The sequence below is a fragment of the Plasmodium inui genome (genome assembly GCF_000524495.1).
Source record: "Plasmodium inui San Antonio 1 unplaced genomic scaffold supercont1.3, whole genome shotgun sequence".
In the NCBI taxonomy this organism is placed as follows: Eukaryota; Apicomplexa; class Aconoidasida; order Haemosporida; family Plasmodiidae; genus Plasmodium; species Plasmodium inui.
In genome coordinates, this window is record NW_008481837.1 from 1,293,009 (window position 1) to 1,311,087 (window position 18,079).

At 40.5% G+C, this 18,079-nt stretch overlaps 5 protein-coding genes across 5 annotated transcripts; 4 read left to right on the top strand and 1 right to left on the bottom strand.

The window, feature by feature from the left end:
• Positions 1–275: 275 nt before the first annotated feature.
• Positions 276–983, bottom strand: C922_01124 (hypothetical protein; the record flags this gene model as incomplete). Its single annotated transcript, XM_008816732.1, has 1 exon — positions 276–983. The coding sequence occupies one exon, from the start codon at positions 981–983 to the stop codon at positions 276–278; it is 708 nt and encodes a 235-aa protein (XP_008814954.1).
• Positions 984–1,909: 926 nt separating this feature from the next.
• Positions 1,910–3,973, top strand: C922_01125 (hypothetical protein; the record flags this gene model as incomplete). The annotated part of the gene is made up of 1 exon (XM_008816733.1): positions 1,910–3,973. One exon carries the CDS (start codon positions 1,910–1,912, stop codon positions 3,971–3,973), a length of 2,064 nt encoding a protein of 687 aa, XP_008814955.1.
• Positions 3,974–5,468: 1,495 nt separating this feature from the next.
• C922_01126 (hypothetical protein) lies at positions 5,469–9,390 on the top strand (the record flags this gene model as incomplete). The annotated part of the gene is made up of 12 exons (XM_008816734.1): positions 5,469–6,422; positions 6,605–6,717; positions 6,984–7,075; positions 7,184–7,294; positions 7,462–7,583; positions 7,783–7,829; positions 7,955–8,097; positions 8,297–8,374; positions 8,517–8,595; positions 8,731–8,855; positions 8,995–9,059; positions 9,214–9,390. 12 exons carry the CDS (start codon positions 5,469–5,471, stop codon positions 9,388–9,390), a joined length of 2,106 nt encoding a protein of 701 aa, XP_008814956.1.
• A 2,554-nt stretch (positions 9,391–11,944) lies between these two features.
• Positions 11,945–12,487, top strand: C922_01127 (hypothetical protein; the record flags this gene model as incomplete). Its single annotated transcript, XM_008816735.1, has 1 exon — positions 11,945–12,487. One exon carries the CDS (start codon positions 11,945–11,947, stop codon positions 12,485–12,487), a length of 543 nt encoding a protein of 180 aa, XP_008814957.1.
• A 3,028-nt stretch (positions 12,488–15,515) lies between these two features.
• On the top strand, positions 15,516–18,068 carry C922_01128 (hypothetical protein; the record flags this gene model as incomplete). Its single annotated transcript, XM_008816736.1, has 1 exon — positions 15,516–18,068. One exon carries the CDS (start codon positions 15,516–15,518, stop codon positions 18,066–18,068), a length of 2,553 nt encoding a protein of 850 aa, XP_008814958.1.
• Between the last annotated feature and the right edge of the window lie 11 nt (positions 18,069–18,079).

The following is an 18,079-nucleotide window of genomic DNA, read 5'->3' on the forward strand; positions in this document are numbered from 1 at the left end:
GGAAATGCCTTCATTACAGTGTTCTTCTTGTCCTTGTTTCACAAATCGGAGAAACTACTTTGGTTAAATCGATCTCCATGTGGATTAGGAGTGAACAAATTGGGGCTGTCGACTTTTTCCATTCCTTTTAGCACAAACTTAGGACATGTTTTTAAATGATACAAAAAAAAAGAAAAAAAAAAAAATCTTTGTAGAACGGGGATCTCTTTTGGCCTATTGGTATTCCCCAGTTTCTTTTGGGGGGGCGGAATGATAAACTGCCATGGTGGTGCTTCCTACCTCGACTTAATTAAATATTTTTGAAGTTTCTGTTCATACCTTTGCATGTATAACAAATTAGCATACTCTAAATCGACTGTGTTAGAAAAATAGAAAAATTCATCAACCTGTTTTTTTTTGTATAGCTGCAGCGGTTTGAACTTTCTTTTGTCGATAAATTTTATATGAGAAGGGGGGGGAGAGTGGCTGGCTAATTCGGTAGTACCTTGTTGATCCTTTGAATCGATATCTTCGTTTTTATTAATTTCCGATTGGGTGTCTTTCACTATTCCATCATCATGTTGCGTCTCCGTTACGTGAGCCTCTGTTGTTTCACCGCGTGGCATGGTACCTTTCTGAGCATTATCCAATGCCATCCTAGCATCTTGTCTTTTTTTCTCCTTCTTTCTATTCTCCCTCAAAATAACAAAGCTGTTTGAGTGGAAAGTCGTGTGGTATGTGTACGAAGGGGGTATGGTTTTAATAAAATCGTGAAGCATAGATGTAAGCTTGTTAATATTATCATATATCACGTTGGACAAAATAATAATTTCGTTTTGTTCGTCATTCAAATTGGAGAACATTGAATCTTCCTTCGCTTCATAATTGTTTAGTGGGTCCAGATGGACTAAAACATTTTCCAGGTTTTTTAAAATTTCGTTCAACTTGTTGCCTACTGTGTCCAGCATGTCACAATTCTGCGTTAGCACATTTTCGGTTCGCATTTTAAGCAAGCATTGGCGAGGCAAAGAGGGAGTGCTCACTTAGTACCCTAAAGGGTAATGAACAAAAGGAAAAAAAAAAAAAAGGGAACTACAAGATGGGCACTATCAACGGGGTGATGGTTGCCCCACTGCATCATAAAAGAATTTGAAGTAAGAGCAGTGCGAAGTGTTCCATGAGCATATTCATTTTGTAAAAAAAAAAAATAATAAAAAATAAAACATCTAAAAAAAAAAAAAAAAAAAGGGCCAGATATTTATGTGGGGAAGTCGAACTGGGAGAAAGAGAGTCGTCATTAATACAGAAGTACGACAAGGGGAAGCGGCAAAACGGAGAAAGCAGAAACGATGTCGGGAGTGGCGGTCAAAGAGGCATTTAAAAGTGCAGATCGCGCGTGCATGTAGGGGATGGGTGCCTGTATGTATGCATATACATTCCTGTACACTTTCGCCTTGTTTGTGAATTAAACTGTGTGAGGCGCTGCCCATTCGAGATCTTGCACTTGGTGAATAGGGCACTAAATTACTGATCGTAGTGTGCTCGCAATTTTAAAAAAAAAAAAAAAAAAAAAATACATATTAAACCCCCTTTGAGAAATGCCAAATGCATCGGAGAGTGACCCGCCTAAGTGAAGCGGGGAAAGGGCGATATTAGGAAGGCCTCAAGTGTGAGTCACTTGGGTGGGGAACAAACATAACGTGGGGCACCCTAAAGAGTGCCGAAGTCACCGGAGCAAACACCACTGAATTAATAGCGCAAATTACCCTGCAACACACCGAACGATGCAATAATGAGCTGTGTGAGGCGCGAGGTAAAAGAAGACCCCGCAAGGAAAACCCGGCTAACGGGGAAGTGCATATTTGTTCGCAGCCTAAGGGGGAGATCTACCTTCCTCCAGATCTGCCTTCCCCTTTTGGAAGCGCAAAAAATGAGGAGAATCACCTTGGTAATAATCCTCACAGTGGTTGTAATAACGACGTGCACATATTCGGTGAAGAGGGCCTCCCCTAGGCAGAGTCGGCAAAGTCTGCAAAGCCCGCATATTTTGGAGAAGAGAAAGAAATGCTATTTTGTGAGATACCCCCAAAGAGAGGACCAAGTAGGAAGTACCATCCTAAAGAAGAACGAAAAGCTGCATCATCTGAGGATCTACGGAAAAGACCACAGAAACCCCCACCTGGCATACGAATATGTAAATAAAATAATTGAAAACAAAAAGTACGAAGTGAGCAAACTATTGGAAGAAAATTTTGAGGAAGACAACCCTCTACAAATAAGAATGAAATATTTGCAACACACGATGAATAATAAGTTGTCGGAGAGTCTGAAGAGGACAAGTCCAGATGAGAAGCACAGGTTGTCGATGGTGGCTGACATGAAGAGAAAAATATTCTGCAGTGTGGCTAGAAAGGAGGAAGGAGGCCACCCCACGGTAGATGAAGTGATAAGGGAAGAGGGAATGTCTCAAGCGGAGGCAGGAACTGGAGAAAATGCCGAAAAAAGGAGACGCATCTGGAAGGACGAAAATTACATGTATCAGAGTAACTTTCTCAATTTGTCGAACCCAGGCAATGTGAGTCTGATGCTGCACGAAATAGGCTTCGACGTGTTGATAGTAAACATTGATAATCTGTCTACGCAGGGGAATTTAAACGATTTATGTGATGTCGTTAGGAGTGTCAGGAAGTTTCCCCGAAATGTGCGACCCGCAGTAGTGGTGGACGATGTGATCATTCACCCCATCCAAATTGCCCTCGCAGTGGAGAACAAAGCAGATGGAGTTATTTTAAATTTATCCTATTTAAAGAATGACCTCGAAGACATGTTAAACTATTGTGTTAATTTAGGAACCCAAGCAATTGTAGAGGTCCACGATTACAATGATATTTACTTCGCCACTCAGTGCGGCAGCTACATACTAATGATAAACGAATTCGATTTTCTGAATAATCAATATGAGTACAATCATGCGATAAAGGCCATCAGCTACGCCATCCCCGAGTTAATTACCATTGCGAAAATTAATGTGGATGATTTTAATTATGCACACAAGTTAGGTAGTCTGGGTTATGACAGCATATGTTTAGAAAAAAAACTTGTAGATAGCGATTTGCCCAATTTTGTTGAGGCTTGTAAGAGTTGGGATGCCCCTCATAAAACACTGCTCTATATGAATAGGAACAATTATTTGAAAAATTTTTTAACTTATACGAATAACCCATCGGGGGAGACACACAAAGACATTACGGAGAATTTGAAGAAAATCTACGACGATAAAAATCTGCAGAATAGGACTTCCCACGAGCTTTTGAAAAATTACGAAAAAGATTTTATCGATGCCGTGGAGGAGGGAGTACCTGGGCAGTCAAGCGATCTACAACACACACAGCAGGGGAAGACAGACCCACTTCGAACGGGAGACAAACCAAATGGGGATAATCCCCTGGCGGAAGAAGGAGAAAAGGCGAAGGACAACCTCCTAACGAGTGATGAAAAAAAAATCGTGCAAAATTTTAAGAGCGAAAAAAAAAGAGAGTTATTCCTTCTGAACCAAATGAAAGACATCATAAAGCAAGTGGATGATCAGTGCAAAAATTACGACTCCTTTTCTGAAGAGGAAAATAAGAAAAAGGAAGAAAAATTGGAAACCCTTTTGGAAAACTTTACCAAAATGGATAAAAATTTTTTAAGAGGGTTCTTTTCGGATGAAGAAATTAAGAACATAGAGAATAGTATTAAGAAGTCCCTGCAGCAGAAGGAGAAAATCCAAAAGGGGGAAATAAACATTGACGATAACAGTGTGGCTAGGGACATTTATGGAATTCCGACTAGCCAGGGGGAAGATTTAGACATTTCGAAGCTGACGAAGGAGTTTTTTGACAACGATTCCGGGGGGGAGAAACCGTTGGATGAAGGTTCACAGAAATTAGGGGGTGGTTCCACGGACGATTCCTCAGATGGTGCATCTTCCAGGGGGGTGGACTCGCAGTAGTTAGAAGTTTAAGTTTGTCCTGTTTAGCCATCAGGACATTACGTCGATTAAGTGTACTTTTTTTTTTTTTTTTTTTTTTTTTCTGCCTAAATTGTGCTCATTCGAGCTGCTCCTGTTCGGGGTGTTCGCTTCCAGCTCGAATATACAAAGCGGTCCTTAATTTTTGCCAAAATGGCAATGTGCCCCACTGCATTTAAGCCGGCTGTTTTTTTTTTATTTTTTTGTCTTACATTTTGTGTTTGATTGCTGAGGAGGGCTTTTTGTCCTACCCTTTGTGCCCTTCGTGTGGAAATCACGTCCACTTGGGTGGGTAGGTCCTTATTGGTTCTTCAACCGTTTGTTTGTCCCTTACGGGGTCTGAATTTTTTTTTTTTTTTTTGCACTTTGTTTTGCTTAATTTAATGACCCCCTTCGCCACGGTGAAGCCATTAAGACAAACATTTTTCTGGTTGACCAAAAAATGAAAGGATTATAACTGGGACTTGGCCGAATTTGGAGGGCAATTCTCGCGAGCGTACACTTTGGCGGTCCCATTTTTACGCCGTCACGGATTACACAGGCAACGGTGGAGTAATCCGTAGGGACTGTTTCCGACTTGTGAGGTTTGGACGGGAAATAAAAAGAAAATGTCAGATGGTTAAACTGTGAGATGGCCAAATGGTTAAACTGTTAGATGGTTAAATTTTTAAATGGCCAAATTGCCAAACGGCCAATTTGCCAAAATAGCAAACTCGCACAATGCCGAAATGGGAAACAAATGTGGAGAACATGGAGCGAAGAGATCACGTGGACCAGGCAGCTAAGCTAAGTCTACTTTTCGAGACGCTGACCGGAATGTAGAAATTTTCACAAATTCTACTTGTCGCAATTTTTAAAGCTCAAGATGGAAGACGACCAACGTGACAATATTTGTGCTACTCGTTTTAGGGGCAGGTATCCCATTTTTGTCTAAGGGTTTTTCCTTCAACTGGGCAGAAATTGGTACGGCTTCTCGGCAGCGCAGGTGAGTAGAAAATTATGGCGAACGAAAATATATTCCAAAAGGAAACAACTGAAATGGAGGCGTAGCTCTATGTTACGTTGTCTACTCTGGGGGAAGGCGCAAAAAAAAAAAAAGAAAAACTTAATAAATTAACAAATAAATAAATTAACAAATTAACAAAATGACGAACAAATAAACAAATAAATTAACAAAATAAATAAATGTAGAAAAATTGCAATCATGTAGAGGAAAAAAAAATAATAACTTATTCCCCCCAATCGCTCACGCATGTACATAATTATGCCCTTTTTTGCAAAGCAAAAAGGTGTATAAGACAAAGAGGGGAAAAAGAAAAAAAAAATGAGACATATGCATTTGTACATTTTACCCACACATGCGTGTACGCATTGTAGGTGCAGCCCTGATTGGTCAAATTAAAACAAAAAAGAGTGTAAAAAAAAAATAGGAAAAAGAAAAAGAAAAAAAACGTGTGTGCATCACCAAAGGGTAACTATGACGCATATCTACATTGTTATAATATTAATTGTGCAGCTAAAATTGTGGACAGAATGCAGGTTCAAGTACGCCAGTAACACCGAGTTACTGGTGGAGAGGGTTCAGAGGGGGAAACAGGCCATGGAGGAAATTTTGAGGGCGAAGAAAAAGGCTGAGGTGGAGTACGAAGAAAAGAGAAAAAAAAGCAGAAAATCGAGAGGCACAAAAAGTGGACGCGCTGGAAGAGTTACAAGCGGTGGCCAAAATGATCGAGGCGATAAGGACGGAGATGGCGATCAGGAAGGAGATAGCCATCAGGACGTAGATGACGATCAGGACGACAACATATATGTAAGGGAAATAAAATGTTACGAGTACGTACTGAACCAGTTAAACAGTCTAAACGTATACAACTGCAACGAAATAAATGAAAATAATAAATCCATTCTAGCCTTGGCCAAAACAAAATGCCTTTTTGTAAAATCGGTGAGAAGTTTTCCGGACGAAAAATCGGGCTGCATATTAGACCCAAAGAAATTGAACAAACTACAGATATATCTTTACAACAATAATTTGTTTGACCAATTTAGAAATGAGAATTTTTCCAAAATGTTAAGTCTGGATGAATTGAGAAAGATAGAAAAAACAAAAAATCCCTGCCTTGGTGATGCTGCAAGTGAAGAGGGAATATATGAGGCTATCTCGAGTGACGATTTTTTGTCGAGCGTTGAAAAGGACCCAATGTATCCTAGTGGGGACAAAATAACTCCAGAGAACAACTCACCACGGGATGATATCGACTTGAAAAATATGTTGTGCGAAAATTTAAAATACAAAATTGTAACGAATTGCACAACCAGCGACAGCATGTCCGATACCGCCTTCCAGATTTACCACTCTGAGTTAAATCACATCGACGACATTTGCTTCTACATACAATCATCTGAGTGGAATAGACGAACGGACGCAAATGTACGTGCTTGTGAAGAAGTCCCATCAGTGCGCGGATGGACTGATAAGCGGCTAAATGAGTGGGCTCACGTGCGTGTCTACATAAGTGTGCGTTTATATTTACGCACCCATACATATGCATATGTTCGCGCGCCCTTTACTCCCCCCTTTGCACGCCCCAACCTCGGATTCCAAATGGATAGATTAACCGACTAGCGGAGACCTCCGTAAACATCACCAGGCAGATGACGACCAATTTGGAGAACATGAAGTTAATAGAGCACGCGCAGGTGAAGCAGATCGAAAATACGAATAGGTAACCCACCGGAGTTGCATGCAAGAACAACTGCGCATCAGAGGGGAGAGCGCGTGGGTTTGCCCCGTTGCCCTTTTTGTTTGGCTTCACTTCGGTGCACTGTAATCCGCTGCAGTGTGATTCGTTTGAGTGTGATTCGTTTGAGTGTGATTCGTTTGAGTGTGATTCGTTTGAGTGTGATTCGTTTGAGTGTGATTCGTTGCAGTGTGACCCGCTCCAGTTCGTTTCACTTGCTACACGCCCCCACACCCCTTTCACTTACGCAGATTCGACAACTTCTTAAAAGGCCTCAAGAATGACTTCAGTGAGGTTATACAAATTGTATTAAAAATAAAGAAGCACCATGAGTCTATTACTAGTAAACAAAAACACAGCAACAAAAAGAAGTTCGCCTTTCTTAAAAGAAATCACAATTTTAAGATGGTAATTTTTTTTTTTTTTTTTTTTCCTTCTAAACCATTTGCAGAATTTGTAATGGCTTTTAAGATGCTCATGATGTACCTGTTGGTACTGCTCCTTGTTTTGTTCATTACTTCTCGGAGTTATGCGACAAATAGCCGAAGAAAAATTATATCGTGTAAGGGAAAGAAGTAGAGGCACTTTCGTTGTGGGCTTCCCATAGTAGAGGGCGCACCGCATGTGTGTTGCACGTCTATATTTTAATATGCATAAGCGTACCTGGTTACTATCTACATGCGCCTGTCTAATAAACAGTGTCCCATTGATCCCCTCCCACCACATCAGGCGTTTTCTTTTGCTGTCTAACCGAACTGGTCTTCAAAAGGATCATTGGGATGATCAGGAATTATGCGTTCCTAAGAGTCAGCGAGAATTTAGTCAGTCACTCAGTGAAGGGGATCCGATACGTAGGGAGGGAAAATTAAAAAATAAAGAAAACACGAAAATGGACAAATACGATCCAGGCATATTTTCCAACGCAAACTCAGATGCAAACAAATGTCCGTTTTGTGCCCTCGGAAATCGCCTGACAGTGTACCCATTTCGCTCACATTCTATGGGCTAAATCGATTTTTGTTTTTTTCCTCCGCGCCCCATTCCTTTTAGACATTCGTTTTAATTGGCATAAAAATATTAATCAGCGCCATAGTAACGTAAGGAGGAAAATTTTTCATTTAAGTAGATGTTGCCGTCAGGCGCATAGCCGAGTCGCTAACGTGTCTTCAACTTTTTGCTTTCCGATTTTTCATTTGCCTTTTCACATTCCTACCCCCTTCAGTTATAAGGAGCCAGTAAAAATCATCGAGGAAGAACTGAAGTACATAAAAAAACTCGTGGAAAAAAATGAACAACATCGAAACAGATTCAGTGACATCAGATGGCAAAACGAAAAAATCGATCGAAGTGTGGACCAAGAGACGGGTAAGACGACATGTTAAGCAGAAAAAAAAAAAAAAATGCTCGGAAAAATGCCCAGAAAAATAGTCAGAAAAATTCTGAGCGGTATATAATTTTTTTCTATAACATTTATTTTAAGGCATTAAAAAGGAAGAGTCAATCATTTTTGAAGCAATCCCAAGTTTGCTATTTTTCCTTTTCCTTTTTTGTAACTCTCACGCAGTTAATGTCCTAAACTCGTGGCTAAATTATAATGATTACCTTGATTCATTATACCTGGAGGATGAAGATTTCGCACTAAGTAGGGATAGTTGCATTTTGAGAGAACATTTTACCGTCCGTCTTTTGTGCAAAAATGTTAATATTATAGAGGTGTACATATCTTCATGTGTTTTCATGAAAGCCTCATTCAATGCACCCCAATGGAACTGAAACAATTTTAGGTTCCCATAGCAGCACGGAAAATAACAGCTCAGACACATCACTGGCTAGCGAGGAGATGCTACCCCAGGAAATTGAGGAGTAAGAATAAAATGACTAAATCATGGGGGCACACAACAATTTGAAGTGCATTAATGGAGAAGGGGCAACACGAAGAAGAGACTACTACTAACCCACCCATTCGTTTCTTCATCCGTGCCCTTTTTTTCTCCTCAGGTTAAATGAAGACCCCATCGGAATGAGAATAAAATCGATGCACAGAAGAAATCGGCCGCTGTTTTTCCACTACTTCCCGTCGCCAAGGAATGTTAAGGCTTACACAGAAAGCCCCATATCGTTTGGTAAGAGGAGCAGCCATCGCGGGTTCACAAAAAAGTGCATGTGCGCCGGCAAGGACGATTGGCTAAAATTGGCTGAAAAAGGAAACGACTAAACTGGACATGTACCCCTCCCCCTGTTCATCGCCTTCTTGCACTGCAGCGAATATCATAGAGCACAATCACAACGAAATGATGCGCCTGCGGGAGGACAGAATGCGGGATTTTGTAATAAATGAAAAAAAAATAAATAATTGAAGAAAATACATGCATGTTTTGAAGATATGTCCCTGTGTTTATTCCACAAGAGGGGCAACCGTAGGCACACAATCCGTTTAGCGATTGTGCCACATGGCGAACTCATCATTTTTGATTTTCCTAGGACAACAACGAGGGGGAAAACAATCACGTGTACGATCATATGGACGAACTGACCGAAGACAGAAACAATAGAACTAAACTCCTCGAGAGTGATAAACAAAATGAGACGTGCAATTTATACGATTTAGCAGAAGAGGACGCGAAGGTAAAGAAGTTTTTCTCCTTGGATAGTATCTAAATTTTCAGCAGGGGCGTATGTTTTGAGAACCTCGGCGGCATGAGTGCAGTATGTTCTTCGGTGAATGCATTAACAGAGCCAGGACAACGCAAAATGCATATAGTAGCAAAGGATGTAAACTTACTGTGCCCATAAAGTGTCACACACACCCGTACGTGCTGTCGATACCTACGAAGAAACTGGTTTTTCAATTGAATTTTTAAATTACTGGACGTACTCTTACAACCAATATTTGGACAGAAGGGGTAGTGGATGCCCAATTTGTAGGATAGTACACGTAACTCTTTCTTATAACTCATGTGATATGTGTTTTCTCTTTTTCTTTTTTTTTTTTCATTTCGTGTGGCACCTAGCCCACCATTTGAACCATTTGTCAAATGTGTTTGTTATGTGTAGCCGATTATTCCCTTGTTGCATTATTCGCGACATGAACTTCGCTATTTTTAGTTGCATGTGAAGGGGGGGCGCATTTGTGTACATACATACATATATATATATACACAAAAAGTTCTTCCAATTTTTAAGCAATTATGCGCGTATACAAGAATGTCCCTATGTGGGAATACCTACATTAGCCTGTACGTACATCAGATCAAATAGCTGGTATGCATGGGTAACGGCTTACCATAGGTAACCTTTGATCACAATTAACAGTGCCCATCTTCGTTTGCCCCTACTATGTGGCAATGCGCACACATTGTAGTAACTTTTCTCAGATTTGTTTCACAAAAATAAATTACCATGGAGAATGGTGATATGTAGCCACAGATTGGTATGAAGTTTTGTTAGATGGGGGAAACTCGCATACACACAGAAGGGGAGGAGCAATCATGCAAAGGTTAACCATCCACATGATACCCTACCTTTTCGCCTATTAAAAGTATGACAGAATTATGCATGTTAACGGAACTGGAGAAAGGGGCGGGGGAGGTGAACAGAGATGCACACACTTTATATGAATGATATAATTCTTCTCCTTTGCGGGAAAGCTTTCCATGTGGGGGGCACATTATAAGCCGTTCGTGCTTGCCTCATCGTTAGTCAGGCTTACACCAGTGCTACCAGGATTTAAATATTGCTATTCGGAACATTCGGGTAATGCTTCCCCTTTCCTTCGGTCTGTTTTACCCCCTTTGAATTGCCCCCTCTGCTTCGGCCTGTTCACCGTGCTCTGCTTTTCTTCTCCTTTTTGAACACACTGTTGGTGGATACACTTGAAATGAAACTTTTTAAGCTCAGTGCGATCGGATGGTAGTGCTAACCATCGCGCAACTTACCTCCTAGACGTGTGAAAAGGGGCAAAGAAAACAGAGAAGAGGGGTCTGTTTTTACCAAACGGGGTTTTTTCATTTAAAAAAAAAAGAAAGCGGTACCAGATATATACATATGTATATGTACGTAAATGTATGTATACGTACATGTGGGTTATGTATATAGTACATCCCTAACTAGCAGGGGCGGAAAAGAAATATAAAATGCTCGGAACAAAATGTCAAACATAGCACGCTTACTCGCAATAGGCAAAAAAAAAAATGTGCGTGCGGCACTGAGCGTGGCATGCAAATGTAAATAATACCTGTTCAAGCATAAAAAGAGAAGCGTGTGACGTACGATATGATTGCTCTAAAAACAAAACAAAAAATGGGCGTAAAACTTTGTACATACATACAATGAACAACACGGAACATTTTGCTATGTCCAAACTGCCGCTTCTTCGCTTGTTCAATTTTTTTCTTTTATTTTGACTTTTATTTTTAAAGCATACCTCTGAACAAATGTGAAATTAACGCTCAAAGCTAATGAGGAAAGGAGAAAAAAAGAAAAGAAAAAAAAGCTTGCCAACAAAAAAGTGCCTACCCAAATGGAATAAATAATAAACAATTTAACAGGAACAGTAAAACATAAATAGCAAAGAAGAAGGAAGATTTATTTTATTGCATTTCTTTCATTGCATTTATTTTACTACATTTATTTTATCGTATTTATTGTATTGCTATATACGAATTAGCGAAACTTATGACATTTCCAGAAAATTATGACTTTGTAGTTCCATTTTTGTTTTATATTTTAAAGGGTTTTATTGTACTATGAGTATGCCCCCCCATTCATCTTTCCCCATTTTATTCCCCTAAGCGAACTTTTTCATTTTATCATTTCGAGCATATCATATTCTTACGCACGTGTTTGTACTGTACAGTTTTATGAGTTGAGTTCGATTTATTAATAGGTAGCCAGCATCCCCCCCCTTCTTTTTCATGTGTCATATTATGCGCTTCATTTCGTGTTTACGTGCATATTCCTGCCAGGGAGTGTAAGAGTAATCACCCTTTGTGTGAAAAGCAGTGTATACAATTGCGTATATGTATGTTCCCAGGCCAGGGACACAACTCCGGTTGCCTAAGCCTTACGCGGTAGCAGACACCTTCCGAGGGATATTTATCTGAAGAGATACAGCAATCGCAGCGGTTTTGCTAGTTGTGATAATTGTGGTAACTTTTTGTACGTGCCATCCCGCGCCCCCTTTTCACCTTTTGTGTTTACTGAAACGGAGAAGATGAATTTGACCTCAAAGAACATCGTGAACCTGTCGATATTCGCATCGATAAACGCACTGTACATTCTGCTGTACATTTTCAACCAGACATTTCTGCAAGTAATATGCACCCTATGTATTCTGCTCCTCTTATTAAGCGGGCTACTTGTATTTTTGCAAGTACATAAGATGTCAGATTATAAGGAGACTGACAAGCTGGAGATAGTGTCGAAGGAAATAATCGAGAGCTGTATCATGTTCATATATGAATTCATAAATGACAAGTTGACTTTAGTCAGAAAATATTTATTGTGGACCAACCGAATGGAGAATGTGACTGTAATTATTGTGATTTACTCTGTGGGTAATTTCCTCTCCTTTGTAAATTTCAGCGTCCTTTTTTACCTGGTCACTTGGACCATATTTTTATATAACCATATTAACAGTGTGTACATAACGAAGATCTGCGAGCTAGCCCATCCTTATTATATTGACTTGAGAGACCAGGCCAAGTACATGTTCGATAACATCCCCAAGTTGAAACACATAAAGAAAACCATTTAACTTAGTGTCACTGTCTGATGGTGTATATATGAATGGGAATGTTTGTTTCCGGGGGCACAGACATTATGGGCGTAGGTGCCCAGATGAGGATGTGCACGGCGTAGAAGAAGCTTGTCGCAGCTTGATGCTGAGAAAATGCCTCCCAACAATGAGAGGAGTTCCGTGTAAACTTGAATTGACACACGCTGAAGGATGAACGCACTTCGCCAGTTTATAGACATGTGAATTGGATCCCCCGGGCAACTACCGTTAGCAATGTCCAGCTTGAGAAGTAAAGAGGGAAAAAGATCATGCGCAGGGTTATTTATAAATAAGAAAAAAAAAATCTTTGTTGTGTGCACGCATAGGTCGGGGATCCCACTTAAAATAGGGACAAAATTTGCACACCCTCCAGCCGTGTGTACCTGCCGCATACACGCGTTTGTCCCTACCCCGTGGAGCCCTCATTTTTCAAGCACCCTGTCACGGAAAAGAACTGCCCCCAAAGGAAGAAAAAAATAAGGAAGCAAACGAACAAACAAATAAACAGATACGTACCCCTTGCATAGATATGGAGATGGCCTTTGTTTTACCCATTTATTTATCAGGACAATTGACATCCCATGTGGTGTATTCCATGTTAATTTTCTTCCCATCTTGTTTCTATTTTTTTTTTTTTTTTTTCTTTTTGCATCCTCTCCCTCGCTGCTCATGCGCACATTTATTATATGACCATGATAATGCATATAATTATACATCACACATTTATAAAAAATTTCAATTTAAAAATAAAAACGAAAAAGGATTTTTTTAATTTTACCAGGATATATTCTAGTTACAAAAGTGGGGTTCTTTGTGGGCCATACGCGTTCTGCCCCTTTGTAACCTCGATTGCGAAGGTTAGCAGAAACGGTGGCTACATTTTACAGGTGGCCCCTAGAAAGCTTTTGCTAAGTACGTGAAGTGTGTGCTTTGTAAAGGTGCCATTTTGATCGTTTCCCTTTTCATCGTTCCCATTTTGATCGTCACCATTTTCATATGCATATTTAGGCAGTGTGAAGGGAAAAGGGGAAAAAAAGATTTGTGTGAAAAATGGCGCCATCCCCCATTGGGTATAGAACAGTGCGGTTACCAAAATGAACAACTTGCGTCTGTTGATTCGTTCGCCTGAATGTGTTTAAGATTCACTTCTTTGGAGAAGTGTTTACAATTCGATCGAAGTTACCTCAAATTGTTGTTCACCTGCTTGGCATAACATGCATGCACCTATACGTGTTTAGGGAGACGCCGTTTAGGTGTCTCTTTTTGTGTACAGTTGGACTGCGAAATATGATGGAGAAAAATCTGTTAGAGGGGGTACACATTTGTATGTCCAAAAATAAACGGGGGAAAAATATCAACTGTTCCACTTTACGCAGCCTGAGGGAGGTAGCCCCCCACAGGAAGGTAACCACGGTGTCGTAGACTCCCCTCCTTCCAATCGTAGCAATGTAAGCTGGGACAGACAGGCAAGCGAAAAGGGGGTTAACACTGGGTGCGCATAAATTGTACATGAAAATATACATATGCATAAATCCCCCGTTATTGTGCGGTTTCTTTTTTACCCAAGGCGGCAACACCGTTGTGGCCGCTACACACAGTTACAGTGCGCACCTTCCTTAATGTTGTAGCGGCCGTATTGGTGGCAAGCGAAACAACAGCAAGTGCATTTTTTTCTCTTAAAAAATTTATATGCCGCTTATTAGTGTGCCAGTTGTAGGGACATCATGTATCTACTACATTTGGGGAACGATTTGTTCCCTTTTCCTTCTCGAGTTGACAATCTGACAATGCTTCTGTGTCTTTTTAACTCGTCAGCGTACCCGCTTAGAGCAAACGGGTGGAATTCGTCTTTTCCTTCTTTCAGCCATATGGAGCAGGAATACGTAAGGTCGGGGACAACTTAAACGTAACAGCACAAGGTAATTGCGTCAATAATGGAAGAGCAGAAATAATATACGGGAAGCGAATTGGAGGGGGGTGCAACGGAAGAAGGCTTATGTGTCAACTCGAAAAAGTTATGCAGTACACAAAAAAGGGAATACTCAAAGGGACGATGTAGTTATGTGTACATATATAAACGGCAGAGAGAGTGCATGGTCTGAAGGTTGGCATCCTTCTCCTCCTCTCTGCAAGTGTACTATCTTGCTAAAAAATAAAAAAAAAATCAGAACGAAACGTGGCACTCAAAGAATGAAGCTTGGAAAAGGCCAGGAATAATGTTCCTACGAATAGTGCACATAAGAGGAGGCAATCCTCATGAGGCATACCTTTATAGTATAATTAAAGGAAGTAGGGCGAATGAGCACCTCCAGAGGAGGAAATAAAATCCCATATGTGGATTTGCTTACCCTTGTGGCGGAAAAAAAGTACATGCGCAAATGCGTACCTAAAGGCGTACATACGTATACTTGTTATGTACGTATTTATTCCCCAATGAGCGTTTCCGCTTGGCGCGTACCCCAAGCAGAGGAATGCTGAAAGAAGAGCTTCCCAACGAAGTGAGGGGCCCTTAGGTTGACCACAGAAATAGGCAGAGGTATATATGCACAAATTTGAGGAAAGGCACAAGAGGGGGATTTTTTCCGATAAAGTTGCCCCACGTTGAGCTGGCATGCAAGCCCCCTTGGAGGAACCTGGAAAAGGAAGACAACAAAAGAGAATCAAAAAAAGAAAAAACATACACATAGTCATACACATACATATAGCATATATATACATATAAATATATCTATGTGTATGACTGTGTATGTTTTTTCTTTTTTTTTTCCGTATGTGTGTCGCTACAGCTCCATGTGAATCTCCGCTGGCTCACCAAAACCTAGACGCAGTTCGGCCCTAGGGGAGAAAGGGGGTAACATGGGAAAACGGCAAAAGGTACATTAATGAACATACGAAGAGAAAAAAAAGTGGCATTTCACACGGTGAAAGAAGTGGCAAGTAATTTGGTCGAGAAAGTTGCACATCGCTCTCCTCAGCGCCTAGCACAGTAGGGAAAGCGTACACCACCATGGAAAACAGAGAGTGCGAAATACGAATTTTGAACGGGACGAGCTGCACATTCTACAGGTACATGCACTCAGTAAAGCATGGCGTCTGGTTGTTGAACCCCCCAGAGTGTTTAAAGATGAAGGGAGAAGAAAAATGCATCGCAAAGTTTACCAAAACGATGGGTAATTTTTACGGCATTCTACAATACTGCGTAGTGGTAAATAATGAAGACTACATTTTGAACGCCCGTTTTGACATCCCCCTTCTGGGAGACAACACAGCTTCGGCTGTCCTAGGAATGAACATAAAAAATGACAAGGCACAAATGCTAGGCAAGCAAAATTACTTCATAGTTAAACACAGTTTCGACAATACGTATAATAGCAGATTTTACATAACCATTTTGGAGACGGAGGAAGGGAAAAGATTTATCGAATATCACAGGAAGAAATTAAAAAAAGGCTTGCTCAGAATTTTAAATATAAGAATTATGGAGGAGAAGGAGAAGTTAAAGTATGACAGGAGTGTGAATAACTGGGCGAGAAAAAACGAAAGCGGCCACAATTATCATGACAGTTACAATTACACTAATGAGGAGGATAGTGTGTTCAGGGATAGGCTGATTTATAGTTCCTACCGAAATGAAGACATAATGGAAAATTTGCCGTTAAGTTTTATAGTGAATATTAAAAATTACGAATGGAAGAAACGGCTAAGAAAGGCACACAAATCGCTTTACATTTTGATTATCAATTTTACCAGACAGACGTTAACCCTATCGGATAGTAAAGGATCCAGATCGTCCATTCTGACGGAAGGAAATTGGGTAGAGTTCCCCAATGAGAAAATTTCCCCCATGCGGTGCACTGAATTTGGCTGTAACAGTGATGGGATGTTTTCTAGCATTAATGGATTTTGTAAATACAATTTTATGAATGAGTCCTGCTATTTAAACATCTTTTGGGATATCAACAGTGTAAATTCCAAGATCAAATGCAGCATTAAGAACACCACCAAGTATACTATAGTTAAGAATGTGGAAATATTTAACGAGTGCACCGCTGTGTTTCACATTTTGGAATACTATTATTACCCGCCAATAAAAATTTTGGAGTGTAAAGCCTTGACGAATAATATAATTAACCAGTATGGCATCACGAAGGAGAACGTGGATGCCAATTTGAGTGTCATTTACCAGTGTAGCATCAATGTGATTCGCCAATTTTGTCAGTATCTGCAAAATAATGCATCGTACGAGAATAACTCGAACGAGCATTTTATCAACCCGGGGGACTTCAGAAAGATGATGATGTCTGACGATGTGTACGGGTGTGATGACGACGATTTGAGAAGCCACGGAGGGGGGGGCTCCAATTTTACCAATTTGACAAGTGTGACAAGCTTGACAAATTTTACGAATTTTGGAAAGCCTGACAACCTTGGCAACCTTGGAAGCCTTGGAAGCGTGGCCCTCTCCCCCCTGTCCAACTTCTCCAAAATGAGAAGCTCCCTGTCGCTGTACTCCAGCGCCGTCGAGGAGATGATGCACAAGTCGCAGCACCTGGACAAGGCCAAGATCACGGACGATATCATAAACCTCAAGAATAACAAAAGGATTTACATCCTCGACAGAAGCGGCAGCAATGGTAGCGGCCATGTTGGCGGAAATGCTAGCGGCAAAGTTTCCTCTAACCTTAGCGGTAGAGATAACTACTTAAGGAATGCCGATTTGCGGGAGAGCATAATGCAAGACAAGGGGTTCGATTTTCTGAAAAAGAGAAACGCCACCTCGAAGAGCTTCTACATAAACCGGAGATATACATTCACAAATATTAACATCACCGCGGCGCGAGACTTCTTCTGCTACATACACGGAAACAATTACTCCAACAACATCCCTATTAACTCCTACCTGTATATCTCCTGGAACATAGGAAATATTATCTACAGAAATTTGTACAGCTCCAGTGAGAATATAATTATCAATGCCCACAGTATGTTAAGCAGCCAAAACATAAATGATGATGTAATTCTAAAGCTCAGAATTGATGATAATAACAGAAGGATATATCCGTCCAAATTAATTCACTCTCTCCTCATGAACACACAAAGTAGCATATACATTAACAATGAGTATGTGTTACTGGATATCATTCTAAATATCTTCCACTTGTTGTCAACCCACTTGTCTCCCATCATAGAAAGGATTTTAGAAGCAGAGTATGGGAACAAATGGCTAGTTGATAGTAAGATCCCAAAAAGTAACATCTGGGAGAAATCCAAAGGGAAAAACGAATTAGACATCGAAGGAATTATCCACATTATTACCACATACTGGATTGATGTTTTTGAAAAGAAAATTAAAAATATGGAAATTCTTGATAACCTACAGAAGGCGTCCATCTTTTGGGCCAATCAAGAGATTGATCAGTTCGACCAAGAATTTGTGAAGAAGCTAATTGAGAGCTCCTCTCTCTTGCTGAAGGTTTTTGGCGATTACAACACGGCCAAGAGTATTGAAAAGCTGTACTACAACAAGTACTCCATTTTTAATGACATCTGCGTGGAGTGACGTTCTCCGCG